The 14,956-nt window shown below is 49.0% G+C and overlaps 1 protein-coding gene across 5 annotated transcripts in view; it reads right to left on the reverse strand.

The window, feature by feature from the left end:
- Positions 1 to 5,571: 5,571 nt before the first annotated feature.
- Positions 5,572 to 14,956, reverse strand: part of IQSEC3 (IQ motif and Sec7 domain ArfGEF 3) — a 101,850-nt gene continuing 92,465 nt past the window's right edge. Inside the window, exons 11-15 of one of the 5 annotated variants that reach the window (XR_008974733.1) lie at positions 14,474 to 14,635; positions 13,619 to 13,711; positions 12,920 to 12,963; positions 9,496 to 10,712; positions 5,572 to 6,255 (exon numbers count right to left, since the gene is read on the reverse strand). Coding sequence is in view for 4 of the 5 variants with exons in the window: in XM_057427935.1 (XP_057283918.1) it covers positions 10,275 to 10,712; positions 12,920 to 12,963; positions 13,619 to 13,711; positions 14,474 to 14,635 (737 nt within the window). In the remaining variant the exon portion in view is untranslated. Of the gene's footprint in view, positions 6,256 to 9,470; positions 10,713 to 12,756; positions 12,837 to 12,919; positions 12,964 to 13,618; positions 13,712 to 14,473; positions 14,636 to 14,956 lie in introns of those variants that run through there. The other 4 variants (XM_057427936.1, XM_057427937.1, XM_057427935.1 and 1 more) reach the window with 4 other exon arrangements.

Genomic DNA, 14,956 nt, shown 5'->3' on the forward strand with positions numbered 1-14,956 from the left:
GCTCGGGGACCACTGACAGAGCCGGACATGGCTGCCTGGCTGGATGCTTTCCTCCCTTTGAAGGCTGTGTGGGTCGAGAAGGCTTCTGGCTCATTTGTGTTGCATCACGCTGTCTGGGAAAACACAAATACCCCTGCCATGACCCCATGAAGAAAAGCACTTTTGCATTTTGTGCTGATGCTGCTGACCTATCTCCAGACAAAACCTGCCCTATATTTGTCCAGATAATGAGGCTCTACAGTGTAAACTCAGCCCTTGCCATCAGTGTAAAGACTGCTGCCTCCTATCTGCTCAGTAGCTTCAAAGCCTTATGCTCAGCCTTGGAGCTATGTCAGTCCCTGGGCTGGCACTAGGGGACAAGGGGCAGGACACGGGGGCACCCATGCCTCATGTCCCAGCATGCAGGCAGTTCTAGCACCATGCTCTGCTCTTCACCCATCCCCAGGGAGCCCAAGTGCCTTTCAGCCACAGCTTGGCACACACCGGAGCAGACTGACATGCCTTTAGAAACAACTCCTCAGTGGGGAGGAGGACAAGAGATGAAGAGGGATGAGCACTCTTGAATGGAGGGGGACAACATCTCCTTCCACCTCTCCCTGCCCTCAACATCCACAGCATCTTGTCCCAGTGGCCCCTCCAGTTGCTGCCTGCCCAGCTCCTGAGACAAATGCTTCAAGGCTTGTTTGGTCCTGCAGGAGGGAGAGGAAGAACGCCGGCATCTCTGTGCCCTGTCTGCACGTACTGCAAATGAAGGGATTAGGAATTATAATCCAAGAGTCTTATTTTAAAGCAGCTTTTCGGCTCTGTGAGGGGAACTTCAGTGTGATGCTCCTAGGGGAGCTGGGTGACAGGGACAGCAGCTGTCACAGCCCCACCCACTGAGGGTGCCAGAGCAGTAGCAGCCGAGGCTCTCCCTCCATGCTTCATAGGGTGACACTTCATCTGGGAGCAGGTGGATGTGTGCAGGGAGGCTCCTGACCTGCACCACTGGCAGTGCCTGCCCCTGAGAGGCACTGTTATCGTTCCTCTTCTGAGCTTCCCCCCCAGCCCGTTCCTCCCATTGTTTTCATGGCAGACCTGTGCATAATGTTAACAAACTGCTGGGTTTTTTTCACTGGCACCTCTGCCCCCTTTCCCTCTGCTAATTATTATGGCAATGCCACTTCTAGGGCCAGTCGACAGATGGCTGGGGTTTTATCTTTGGACAAGCTATTTAATAAGGGCTCCTGCTTTTCCCTTGCACATTTCTTTCCTGGCCACATGTTCAGAGCTGCTGGCTGGGTTGTCCTTTTCACTGGGGGTGCCAGAAGGTGAAAGCTGCAGTCAGACCCCAGGGGATAGGGTTTTTTCTTTCCCTTTAGAAAAGGAGGGTAATTCTGCCCAGGTTCATGTGGCCCTCACTGAGCAGTGCTCTCCCTCCCTACAAAAAGAAGCAACAGCAGACCAGTCCCCACAAGGAGGTCAGAAGGGCTGTGCTAAATGCTGGGTCCTACAGGGCAGATCCTAAGTGCACAGAAAGCCGATGTAGGTGCTGAAACCAGCCTGCTGCCTGCTCACACCAGTAGAAACCTGGATCACAGGGACCAGCCTGTGCTGTGGTTTATGCTGCCATCAGCTTTGCTGTGGCCAGCTGGGTGCAAAAGAAGTAATTCCTTCTGTAGGTCATGGTCTGTGACTGGAAAAACAGGGAAAGCTAATGGTATCAGGGGTTGCCCAGACAGTAAGTGGGGCTGTCTTGGATGTGCCATGGAGCTGCATGTGACATTTGCTGATGCTGACTGGTGACTGCTGGTTTAGCTGGGTCATTGTGCATGAAAGGCACATGGCTGAAGTCTGAGACTAAACCTGAAGTTTGTTTCAGAAAGATAAAGCTGAGGTTTCTCCCCACTGTTGCTGTCTCCCAGGCTCTGAAGGGGGTGTACTAGGACCCAAACTCTTCTGGACCTGCTCCATGAGCATGGGGGAAGCTTTCCTTCACGTGAGAGTGAAAACCAGGGAAACAGGAGGAGGCTTTGGGCACCAGTTGCTTGGTGGCAATGCCTCAGTGGAGGCACCAGCACCAGACACCAGGCCCTGGTATGGCCAGGCTCACTTCAGTGACTATTCTCCCTGGATTTAGCAGGCTTTCTCTGTACCTGTTTTTCCCAAAGAGTTTTCAAAGCCAAGTGTCCTGGGGACTTGGTACCATTCACACCGAGCTGTTTGGCGATGCCTGCCCCAGTGAGAGGGTTTGGGCTCCCCAGCCAGCAGGGCTACAGCACTATTTGCTGTTTTGTCTTCCCCTACCTTCATTTCCCTTCCCATGGAAGCTGGAGAGGGCTTTGGCAGCTTTTCTTGCTTGTCACTTGTACAGTTGCAATGGTTGTAACATCAGCTGTCCTAGGTTGCTCCACTCCTGCCAGGGCTGCTTGTCCTGGCAAGGAAAAGTCCTGCTCATAGCATCCCAGGAGGGCTGGTGTCCAGCTAGCTGCTGTCAGAGCCTGGCTGGCAGCCCCCCACACTGTGCCTGCCTGTGCCAGGCTTAGCTGTTCTGGGCTTGGTCAGAGCCAGCAGAGATGAACATTCAGAGTATATGGATTTGTGTTTTCCTATGGGGAACATGGAATCATAGAATCATAGAATGGTTTGGGTTGGAAAGGACCTCGAGATGATGAGCTGAAATGTACTGAAAAGTCAGACTTTCCAAAATGGGAGGGAATAGGTAGGTGTACATGGAAGGCATAAGGGTGGACATATTTCACTTGAAGTGGTTTTGCTGCTACAGTCTTGGACCTACAGTCATAGAACAGTAAGGAACTTCTTCCTTATACGTAACCTGAACTTCCCCTGTTTAGCCTTTAACCCATTACCCCTTGTCCTATCACTACAGTCTCTAATGAAGAGTCCCTCCCCAGCATCCCTGTAGGCCCCCTTCAGATACTGGAAGGCTGCTCCTTGAGCTCTCCACACAGCCTTCTCTTCTCCAGGCTGAACAGCCCCAACTTTCTCATGTAGAGGAAAATCCTTCACTCTCCCATTCCCTGGTGTTTTTTTTTGTAAACTGACTTGATATCACTTGGGACACCCTACTCTTCATGAGGAGGAAAGCTCAGGATGACAGGATTCTTGTTTTCAAGAAGTCATTAATGACTGTACCACACTGTCAGACCCCAAGGCTGGAGCATGGGCATTGCATAAAATAAGATCCTACACGCTTCAGAACAATCCCAGACCATGGATTGTATGGATTAAGGCAGAAAACATAGCTTCTCAGCTTGTTTTTAACCTCAGTTGCACTCATTAGCTGCAGGAAAGATGCTCCAATACTGACCAAGTGTAACAGAGCTCCTAATCTGCTTAAATCCCACAGCTCTACTCACCTGCCATCCTCATCCTTGAGGCACCTGATTTTCAGCCACCTTTCTTAGGTCAGGCAGGAGTACGTGCATGATTCCAGGTTGCTGGACTCAAGATCTGGCATCAACCTTACAGAAAGGCACCCGGTAGCTGGTGACAACAGGAAACCTGGATGTGTGGGGAATGGGGGAGCTGTGATGAGCTGTGCCCCAGGCACCCCCGAGGCACCAGCATGATCCTTCCAGAGTACCCCAGGTGAGGTGGAAGGGGGAGCCCACTGACAGCAAAGCACTTGTGGGATGCGCTTGATTTAAAGTCCATCTTTAAAGCTGTAGAGAAAAACTGCATCTCAAAATGCTCGGTGGAAGACAGTGGCATACGTTGATCAAGTCTGAATGCACTATGTGTATGTTATTGCACATTATGTGGACTGCATTCATGTAACAATGTAGAGATGCAATATGACAGCTGTAGGATATGATTTTTGGATTGTAATCTTTGTACCAGCACTACCTGTACGTGTCTGCATAGTATCCATCCCAAAAGGACATGCAGCCTTAAGCTTAATAATAATACCTGCACATAGGAGCAAGTTAGGAGTATTTCACATATAGACAATCTGGTTTTATTGCTTTCATCTTTACAGCCAGGTGTGTGATCTAAACATCAGGCAGAAACGTCTCCAATAATATCCTGTTTCAAAACATCTTAGAAAATGACTGTTTGGGATTGGGCTCATTTATTATAAATCCGTGGCACACAAAAACATAAACAGGAACCTCTGAATCCTTGGGAAATTGCCTGTCTGTGTCTCAGAGGGATTTCTGTCCTACGAAGTGTTTCACCGTGGGCCTGGGGATCTAAGGGATTCTTCGAAGCCAGCAAAGAATTTGCAAGCTGTAGACAGGGTTTTTTTAGCAGGTGCAATCTGAACCCAGCATCTATTCGACTCAGCTGTAAAGTAGGTTGCCTTCCCCCATCCATTGCAAAGGAGAGCTCGCTTTGTGTGCACATGTTCAACTCTGATCAGCTCTCTCATCCCTGTGCAGAACTTCACAAAGGTCAGTTTCATTAACCTTGGGGTTATGCTTTGGGTAAATATGCATGTGTATCTGATTTGCATGGGAAATGTCATTTTCCTTACGTGCCTCCCATCCAAATGTTAACCCAGCCTGAGCCTACGTATCCTGTGAGATGTGCTGCGATGGTAGCTGCAGCCAGCACAGCTGTCCTGTTCATGCAGTGCACGGCTGCATACGCCCAATACTTTCGTACAGCACATTCAGCTGTGTCAATATACAGGTGCCTACACGTTATCATCCATATAGAACTACATGTTGGCAGATGGTGTGTGCGTTAACATGCAGTATGTGCTGATGTCTCTGGGTGCATGAGTTTCTCTGTGGCCAGCTGGCGCCCAGCATACGCATTGGCACACGCGGCTTGTGAAGCTGCTCTCCTTGCTGCAGCAGCATGGGTGTGCAAGCTGCCTTCCCCAGCGGTGCAGAGCTACACAGAGGGTCTGGAGCTGGATCTGCAGTGTGCCAGCAAGATGGAAAGAAAGTTGCTGCAGCGCAGAACAGCCTTGCCTTCCCCCCCCTCACTGTTTTCCTCTCTGCCTCACTGCAGGGGTGAATTTTACTTTGAGTTGCTGTACCTTGGACAAGATTATTTCTTTCTGTTTTCCTCTGGATCTGATCCTCAGAGAGCCTGAGCACTGAACTAGCTTCTGCTGTGTTCCATGAAATACCAGCAGCAGCTGCAGCAGGCTGCCCCTGGGGCCAGCAGGGAGCCACGATGCTTTGCACTCCTTGGGAGTGCACCCTTGGTGTGTCATGTCATAGAATCATAAAATGGTTTGGGTTGGAAAGGACCTTCAAAGGTCATCTAGTCCAACCCCCTGCAATGAGCAGGGCCAGCTTCAACTAGACCAGGTTGCTCAGAACCACATCCAGCCTGGCCTTGAATGTCTCCAGTGATGGGGCACCCACCACCTCTCTGGGCAACCTGTGCCAGTATTTTATCACCCTCATTGTAAAGAATTTCCTCATCCAGCCTGAATCTCCACTCTTTTAGTTTAAAACCATCACCCCTTTTCCTATTGCAGCAGGGCCTGCTATGAAGTCTGTCCCCATCCTTCTCATAGGCCCCTTTTGAGTACTGAAAGTCTGCCTGTGCACGCCACTGGAGGCCAGGGACACGGGACGGGGAGCTGAGGCAAAGAAGACATTAGAGCACAAGTGACATATCTCAATATAATTTCTAAAATTCTATTAATTGAACAGATAAAATACCTCTGATCTATTTTTGTTAATTTTGTTACAAAATATTAGCCATTTGGACTCTTTGCTAGGTGTGACCACACCACTTTTCCCAAAGGAACCTTTTCTCGGTGATATTTACAGCAGGAAACAGGTACAGACAGACAGGTGCTTTCAAAAGCCTACACACAGGTAACACTTCTGCTGTTAGTTGTTAAAAAGACACATTCAGATGGGGTTGTGACTAGTGTTGAAGAGTGGGTGACTTCAAAGCTGCTGTCCCAGGCATAGCTGTGCCAAAGCAAGCAGGACGAGGACAGCTCTAGCTCACAAAACACTGTCGGCAGTCCCTGGAGCCTACACTAGCACAGTGAGGCAGCTGGTGGAGTGGGAGATGGGGGAGCTTGCTCAGCAACTTGCATTTCAAAGCAGAGACTCTGCCAAGCAGCAGCTTCCTTGATCTAGGGCTCAGATTTGTTTTGGAAACCTCACAAACATGTGCAGATTGTTGCAGGTTGAGCCTTCTAAGAAACACATAACAGAATTCAAACTTGCAGCTCAGCAGCCCTCAAACATTTCCAAATCTGCTGGTACCCTTTTGCGAAGAAGTTCGAGTATTGATGAAATTCTGGTTGTGGACCATATCCACACCTCTCATCTACAGGGAGGAGAGAAAAGGTGAACAGTGGGATGCTTTGAAGGTCTTGCAGAAAGCACCAAGTGTTGCTACCATGGTGGCCCAGACTATGGCGTTAAAAGTGTTACAGCAGTGGAGAAAAACTGTGTTAAACCCAAATAGTTTGCACTAAGCCTGATTCTCCTGCCACAGTTTCTCCCTCCCTTTACTGTTGGTGCAAACAGATTAATTTCACTGGCCCTGTACCAGCACGAGCAAGAGAGTCTCAGGACAGAGCCTGATGGGCTGCATAACACAGCTTTGTAGACCTCACCTTGCTCTCTTTACCCTCCTGCAGAAGCAGCTTCTTCTTTGGCCACTGACTACTCAACACTCACTGCAGAATACAGAATACTTTCTACTGGGCTTCTCTTTTCTCTCTCCCCCCTTCCTCTCTTTTAATATAGAAGGATATGAATCCAACAGCAAAGACACTGGTTATTAGGGTTGATTTAATCTCTGCAGCAGCTTCCTGCCTGATCCATCCACCTGAAAGATTGTGTTAGGCTCATGAGCAGAATCGCTGCTGTCAAGGGCTGGTGATTTTTCTTTGGACTGGTCCCTCCAGGCGAGCTGTGGTACACATTTTGTCCTTCATTAGGTTGTCACTGACATGCTCTTTCTAGCCTGCACCGCGCACCCTGTCAAGGATCAGTCTGTGTGCAAGGGTGCCTATACACCATACTACAGCTACATTCAGCCTGTGTGTCTCGCTTGGGTGGTGGAGGGCTGTGGGAGCAGACAGTACAATAGATCAGATGAGGTGTAGACATGCTTTAAAGTGCTTGTCATCCTTCAAGACCAACCTTCAAAGGAGAAAAAAAATCCATACTTAGAAGTGAAGTCCGAAGGGCTCAGCTACACAGTAGAATTTAGAGCAGCCTGTTGCACGACAACCTGGAATAGTTTGGTGTCTCTCTAGCTGAACCCAACAGAAGACGTTGTAGCCAGCAGGCTAGAAGACAGCAAGTGTTATCTACGTTTGCTTCTCTGTCCAAAGCTCAAGGCCAGCATTAGCCTTTGCAAGGTCAGGGAAATGGAGCCAACTTGCCCTGAGAGACTGCTGTGCCTCAGGTACCTCGGCACTTCATTTAACTCGCTTCCACCCTTCACCCAACACATAGAAGGGAGTCTCATTGAAGTTTCCTTATTTCTCCCTTAAATTCTTTCAGCTCTCCCAATCAATTATTAAAGCAGCAAACCTCTCTTGTAGGAACTTCATAGGCATTGTTATAAATATTTTATCTAAAAAAATTATTTCATCAAGTACCTTCAGGTTCTGTTGTTGTCACTTTGTGTTAAATGTCAAGTAAAATCTAATTTATTTATTTTAACACACTCACACAGACATTCAGTGGCTTGCTGCACTCTTGGAAAAAACAAACAAACAAGGACTGCCATTCCTCTCAGGCAGTGAAGTAACCACCGAGAAGGGAGGGCAGTGTCAGCCATAGAAAGAAAGTGTCATAATGCTACCTTATTATAAATCTCCTCCTGCATACCACCCCTTCCACTGCAGCAGTGAGCAAAATAAAATGGCAGCTATACGCTACATTGACTGGACAACAGCAGATGCCACACGTATGACTGCCCAGGAAGCTTTGGGCAGGTCAGACGAGATCTGGGCTGCGTGATGAGATGGTGTGTCACCCTGGAGGGAGCCAGCAGCAGATCACGCCAGCTGTGCCTCACATCTGGCTGGAGTGAGGGGCTGAGCCCTGGCTGGGATGAGGACCTCGCCCTGGGCCGGGATGTGGGATGTGGAGCATCCTCACTGCCCTGAGGGGCTGGATGGAAGAAAGCTGCTCTGGTCTGGAAGGAGACTGGACTTTTGTTCAGGCTTTTCTTACATTTTTGTCTGTCTTATGCTTCTGCAGTGCTCCCTGTGCCTGTTCCTTTTCAGTTCATTTGCTATTGCTTATAAAAGCAGTAGCCTAGTGCCCTGCTCCACACAGCTAAGAAAACAACTTAGACCTGCTGGCACACCTGGGTCAGGCCCAGAAATAAGGGGACCTGGAAGAGAGCAGGCTCCTGCCCTGGAGAGCTGGCCAAGCACAGGGAACCCTTCACCCCAGCCCCTGTCCACTTCCCTAACCCCAGCTGGGCTTATGTCCAGGTTAAATATATGAACTCTTTCATCTAACATTTCAGCAGGGCCAGAAGACATCCAAAGGGCACTGAGGGGAGCCAGTCCCTGAAGCACTGAGGGTTTTGTCACCGGCAATAGCACCAGAGGTGAGCATACTGGTGCAATCCCTATGGAAATCGCTTTGCGAATTTTACCCTGCAAGGTAAAAAAGAGTCTCCTGCATCTGTCTTCACTGCTCCCCTTTCCTGACATTCTGCACATCCCCACCATTGCCAAAAACTCCTGCCACTCCTCACCCAACGGCTGTCATCAGCACTCAGTGCTCACATCTCAGCCTGGCACAGGAAGGAAGAACATTTCTTTCTTTCCCTCTTAAAATGACATAAAAATAAAGGCCCTAAAAGGCATTCTGTACTATTTTAAAATCCTAAAGTTGATCTTCCTAAGCCTCAAAGGGAAATCGAGTGAATGAGTAAGACCAAAGCCTTTAAGATAATTAATAACTTCCCCTCCCTACTGCTTCCTAAAAATACATCCACAGCCCATTTTTAATGCCGTCTTCCTTCACATCAATGTCCCCAGTAAAGCAGAGCTGTCATCTCTATCTCAGGATCTACCCATTCCCTTACTTTGAAGCTGGGAGAGGGAAGGATAGGGAGGGAGAGAAGAGAAAAGGCCCTGGAGTTTGGTATCAGGGCAGCTTTCCTATAGGAAGGGCTGATGGGGGAAAGAGCATAGACGGGATCTCACATGAGTGGTCTCCAAAAAGCCCCTTTCCTCTAACGCAGGAGGGAACATCTACCCCAGAAAGTGAACAAAACACTTGGCTTTGCTTTCAGAATAGAAAAAAGCAGGTGGGCAGGAAACACAAAACCAGCCAGAAGGAGGAAAGCAGAAGTGGCTCTGTTTCATGCTAGAGAGACAATCTTTGTATGTGTGTGTGTGTGTGTGTGTGTGTGTGTGTGTGTGTGTGTTGAGGTGGGAGGGCACCTCTTGGTGCCATCTTTTTGGAAAAGTACTCAACCATCCCAGGAAAGATCCCTAGACTTCATCCCTTCTGCTCCCTCAGAACTGCTTGGTGTTTCCTTTAGTAAGCATGCGCCATACATACGCTACCATACAGGTGTATTTACATGTGATGAGGTCTGCTAGGTCTCAGCAGAGGTCTCTGGTACAATGCTCCAATATAACAACAGAAAGAGTTTTGGTGTTCAGAGTGAGGCCATCTTCGTGTCGCACTGCAGCTCAGGACAGTCTCTCCTCCTCTTGAGCTTTCTTCCACTCGTGCACTCCTTTGCTTGGAACCGGCTGCTGCGAGGATCGAGTATTTGAAGAGCGATGAGAAGAAAGCGTAGCAAGTGGTACAAGTTCTCAGCTCCAGCTTAGCAGGTGGCAGCAGTGGTGGCAGGGGGTACTCCATCCCCAGGAGTGCCCCAAGGCTGGTCCTTGGCACAGGTGGGTCCATTTCTCTCCCAGGCTGGCAAAGTTTTGGGGTGGGTACAAACCTATGGCCGGGTTAATGCAAGGCGGGGGGAGGTCGAGGAGTAGCAAACGGAAGACACAGTGCTTAGAAGGCAGCAGGTCATCAAGCCTCTCAGGAACAGGGCAGCAAAGTGCTACAAGGGAATGGCACGAGCACAGGAGGCCAGCGGGGCTGGCAGGGTGTGAGGATGTGTGAGCATGTAGGTTGGCAGTTTCTACAGATGGCTCCTCACAATTAGCATCACCTTGAGGGGAGGCAGGGCAAGAGTTAGGTCAGTCGGCTGTTTTTTTGACTTTTTTTTTCTTCTTTTCTTCTTCTTTTACTAAAAAATAAATCACAAACTAGATCTCTGTAGGCAGAAAGGGTCCCCAGGGGGCAGTGGGGAAGGGAAGCAGGGAAGTCTGTGCTGTTCTGGTGCTGGTGGTGTGGCTACACGAGGCTGCGTGAGCCACTGGAGTACCTGCGCCTCTGAAGCAGGGAGCCTGGGGGGCAATACTGGTGAGGGTGGTTGTAGGGAGGTGGTGGAGGTGGGAGGGGAGGCTGATGGACCAGCTTCATGGGGGTCCCCGGGAGCCCACTGCCCACACTGCGCCAGGGGGTGGAGGTGCAGGAATCAGAGGTGACGTAGCGTGTCAGAGTCTGGTTGAGGGCCGGCTCCATCCGAGCGAGGCACGGCTTGTCCAGGACAATGACTTTGACAATCTGCTGGCACTGTACAAGCGTCCCCGCCGAGGCGGGGTGCGAGGGCACCAGTGCTGTCTCCAGCCGCTCCTGTGGCATGTTAAGATGCGTGCTGGGCTGCATTCCACTCTCGGGCCCCAGGGCGGAGTTGTGCTGGTACGTTTGAAGCCTGTTGTGAATTGACACCTAGTTTAGAAACAGCCAAAGAAGCATTAAATGTTACAAGACTTTTCCCATCTGCTGCTACTGGCTGCCCTGAGCCCCCACCACCAGTTGGCCTCACGTGCATTAAACCCTCCCTCCAAAACCAAACCAGAACAGACACAACCCCCGGCTGCGCAGAACTCCCCAGTAGCCCCATCATCCCCATCTAGGCCTAAGCGCCCCTGTCCTTTCCATCGTGTCAAAGGCATCAGGGCCGGCGTTCCCAAAACCAGTGCAATTTTGATTGTCCAAACAGTACAGGGAACGCAAATCAACTCTAGGTCCATGAATTCTCATGGTAATGAACAGACCTTGGAGGTCATGCCCTTGTCCCCACCAGCAAAAAGGAGAGGGGAACCAGACAGCGAGGCTTCAGATAATAAAGGTTGTCCGTTTCAGCAATATGACAGTAGCTGAATCTGAGATAGGGGCAGACAGAGAGCCTCAAGCCTTTCCCAGCTCCCTGCCTTTCTCAGTCGGAAGGTACACCACCTGACTGGCTAATCTGTTTACAAAGGAAAAAGCAGAAACCTGACATTCTCTAGCAAACGGCAGCTCCCTCCGAACCATTTGATGGTTTGTCAGTGAAAGGAAATGATTTTCAAAAAAAATAAAAGGAAAAAGGAAAGGAAAAAATGCCCGTCTAGCTCATACAATGATAAAAGAAATTCATGATGAAATGGCAGCAGATTAGATAATCTCAAAGAAATGGAAATGCTCCTCTGCTGGCAGAGTATTGCTTGGGCAGCTGGAAGGGGGAAGGGGAGCAGGAGGTCATCAGGGTCCTCACAGATTGATAATGGAGTCACATGAGGGAGCTCACTGAGCCCAGTTTGAAAAGGAGGAGCTGGACTGGACTGGAGGTCCCTAGAGGGGGAAGCACAGAAGGAAAATGGTGCTTCCCAAATGGTGGATGAAGTTGTAGTTCCTCCTGGCAAGGGTATGGGCTGATGGAAACCCCGAGTCAGAGCAAAGTTGCTGGCTCAAAACAGAATGTCAGCCAAGTGACAAACCCTGGTAGGAAACTAGTACCTGCAGGTTTGCATGGCACTTCCAGTTAGGCAGGGGTACAGCAGACAGGCAGATGAGACAGTGGGGGTGCCCTGGTGGTCTGGCACGTTGGGCAGCCATGCCAACAACGGGGAAGGAGAAGCTGTGGAGTGGCCAAGCTTCCCACCATGCTGGAAAAAGCATGGAGGTTGCTCAGAGTCACTGTACAGCAGGACATAATATTGTGTTGATATTTATACAGGCAGTGGACTGTCCCATAGGAAAAACTGGTTGCTGGGCCACAATGCGCTACTGACATTAGGATACATGGAAGCCATTCTCCACAAGGAAACGCTCCTCCCAACAGGAATAGGAAATTGGCTGGTAGAGGCACCTTCCCCAGGAAGGGGGTGTCTGCAAGGAAGTGGGGTGCTCTTCAGGGAAAAGAAGCAGCACCCACTCCCCACAGAGAAGCTGAAATCTTCAAGTGAATATACTAGAACAAGAGAGAAAAGAACTACCCTGGAAAAGGGCAAATTCAGGACAACGGTAATATTCCAGACAGGGAGAGAGTAGGAAGCAATAGACAAGATTTTCAGCTGTGAAGATCACATTTTCCTGTTTCCTCACAGGCAATGGAAGTATGGGTGTCTGTGAAGAAACAGGCAACCCACTGGATGCTAGACATCCCTGTGAAGGTAGAAGTACACTGGACAGCCAAGCTCCCTGCCTAGGAAGCTGAAGCTCTAGGGAAAGTCTCTGGTATACAAAGGCCATGCTTAATCCCCTACAAGGGGGGATGGAGAGAGAGAGCTGCAGAGATTGTGCAGGAAAGCTGGGCTGCGGGGAATTTGCATGTGATGCTGCATGGAGTTAGCATGTCAGGAAAGTCTTTAGTGGGGTTCTCAGTCTCCCCAAAAGCAGTGGGGTAGGTTAGTCTACAGCGTTTGGGAGCTTGGTCCATGAGGGATGTTACAGTTATAAAAACGGATTGAAAATGCTTTGAAGTTTAGTTTGGATTTGAAAGTTGTATTACCCGTCCTAGCAGTAACTTTTAATTGTATCTCTGGAAATTGGTAAAATTGTCAGTCTGGCTGGGGAGGCATTGATTAAAACCTGAGAAAAGAAACAACAGAGAATGTGAGAAGAGCTGAAGTGAGAGAGAATTACTTACCTCAGCTGCTCTGCACTCTACTTACCTCCACTGTGCTGTCCGAGACCTTCTCTCCCAAATCCTTCTTGCCTTTGAAAGAAAACAACAAATCTCACTCATGAGGTCTCTACTGGCCCTCATACTGTGCACTGGAAAGCTAAAAGTAGAGGTGCATGGCCAAAACAAGGCTCTTGACTGCATAAACAAATCCAGACCCTCTTGCAACCTCATAGCTGCTTAGTGGGGTCAGAGGAGGCCCCTTCCGGATTCTCTCCTTAGGTCCTGATCTCAGTGCCATTACAGTGAGTTGGTAGCCACTCACCTCTGCACTTGCTTTTTGCTGGCATAAAAGCCAGGGCACGAATGGACACAAAGCTTGTGATAGAAAGAGGCTGGTCCAAAGTGTTGGTATAGAGGCTGGAGGAAGTCAATAATGCAGTTACTGTGTTGCATCAGTTCAGGGAACAAAAAGCATCTCAGGTTCTTCAGCAGTTACCTATGCTCCACCAGTAAAGCCTCTTTGCTAGATGTTACAGCTACAGACTGGGTAATGAGGCTTTAATGGCTTTTCTAGGGTATTTGAAGAATGCACATATTTCCACTATTTCTCGTATTTCCACTATTTGCCCAAGGCTAAAGGATACAAAGCTGAAATTTCTTTTTGCAGTTATTCTCACAGGAATCAATGAAAACACATTTGCAAAGGCACCACTGCTTAACTATGAGAAGCTGGGTGTCCTCTTACCTGTTGGTGAGCCTTGCTTAGACTGCAATTCCATCTGGGCTCCATTGGTCCTTAATGAGAGAGTCTTTGCCCCTTGCTGTTTCTCCAGCTCCCCTGCAAGACAGATATACAAAAGCTTACAAGAATGGAGAGGACACCAGCATATTGAAGGAGCAATATGGGAAGTCAGTAAGGAGAATTAATGCAAGAATATTACAAGAGAGTGTCAAGAAGGGAAGGAGAGAGGAACAGCCAAGAAAAAAAAACAGAAACTGGAGAGGACTTGATGTGGAGGAACTTACATATCTCCACACAGCCCTCTATGTATGACCTGCATTTATAATGAATAGGTTGCACAGATGAGACCACTGATGCTGAGCTACTTTGACTCACCAGTTTATTCATGGAAAGGCCATTGAAGGCTACATGAATATCTGATCTGTGTAGGACAGACCACAGAGAGACACAGTACAGACTGCATGTCCCCTAGACATTCCTGGACTGAAGGACAACTCTGCTAAGGCTACCAGACCTGTCTCATACTTTTCAGCTACCTAGTGACCATATTTGCATAGTTAAAGGAGTATGGAATGGAGAAGAGTCTTCTGGGTCTGAAAGATTCACTATTCCAAGCCACTGCATCATTCACCCTGTTTCATAAGCATCGTACGTAGTTGTTCCATTTCTTCTGCTGGTGGGTGGTCACAGAGCCTGACTGCTGTTTCACATTATCGATGAACACAAGTCCTGTGCAGACTTGTGCTACTCATCCTCTTTCCCCGTGTTCCTGAAGAACGCGTTTCCTTTACCCTTTCTCCCTTGTAGACACATGCAGTGTGATGGCATTGGAGTGTGAATTGTGTTAGAGGCCCTTACATTCAATTCGTATCTGCTCCAGCTCTGTCACTTCTGCTATCGACTCTTTGAGGTCTTCCACAAACTTCTGCATTTCCTCAGCACCCAGAGCACAGAAGTGTAGTACCTGTTTCTTCTCTGAGCCTGAAACTGGAGTCACCAGTGTGATGCCATGGGGGTAATCTGTAAAAAAAGGTGTGTCAGAAAAATTAAGTGGTGTTAGGCATTCTTGCTGGAGTATTTGATTGCTTTGGTACCTCTGCAAGACAGAGTTTCCAACATGAGTCCAAGGGAATGGCACACCTAGAGTTTGTCCCACTGCAGACTGAGAGCCTGCAACATTGCAGCCTTCCAAGGGAACAGAATAGCCAGCTTGCAGCAGTAAGGCAAGTGCCACCAGCACCACAGAACTGCCCAAACCAGCTCTTAGTTACACTTATGCAACACTGGCTCTAGGAACCTGAGCACAGAGGTAGAACTGTAAAGCCCTTCTAAATCTGTGGA

This window comes from Pezoporus wallicus, unplaced genomic scaffold (genome assembly GCF_028554395.1).
Source record: "Pezoporus wallicus isolate ANWC-B61680 ecotype Strahan unplaced genomic scaffold, APGP_CSIRO_Pwel_v1 contig_2908, whole genome shotgun sequence".
NCBI lineage: Eukaryota > Metazoa > Chordata > Aves > Psittaciformes > Psittacidae > Pezoporus > Pezoporus wallicus.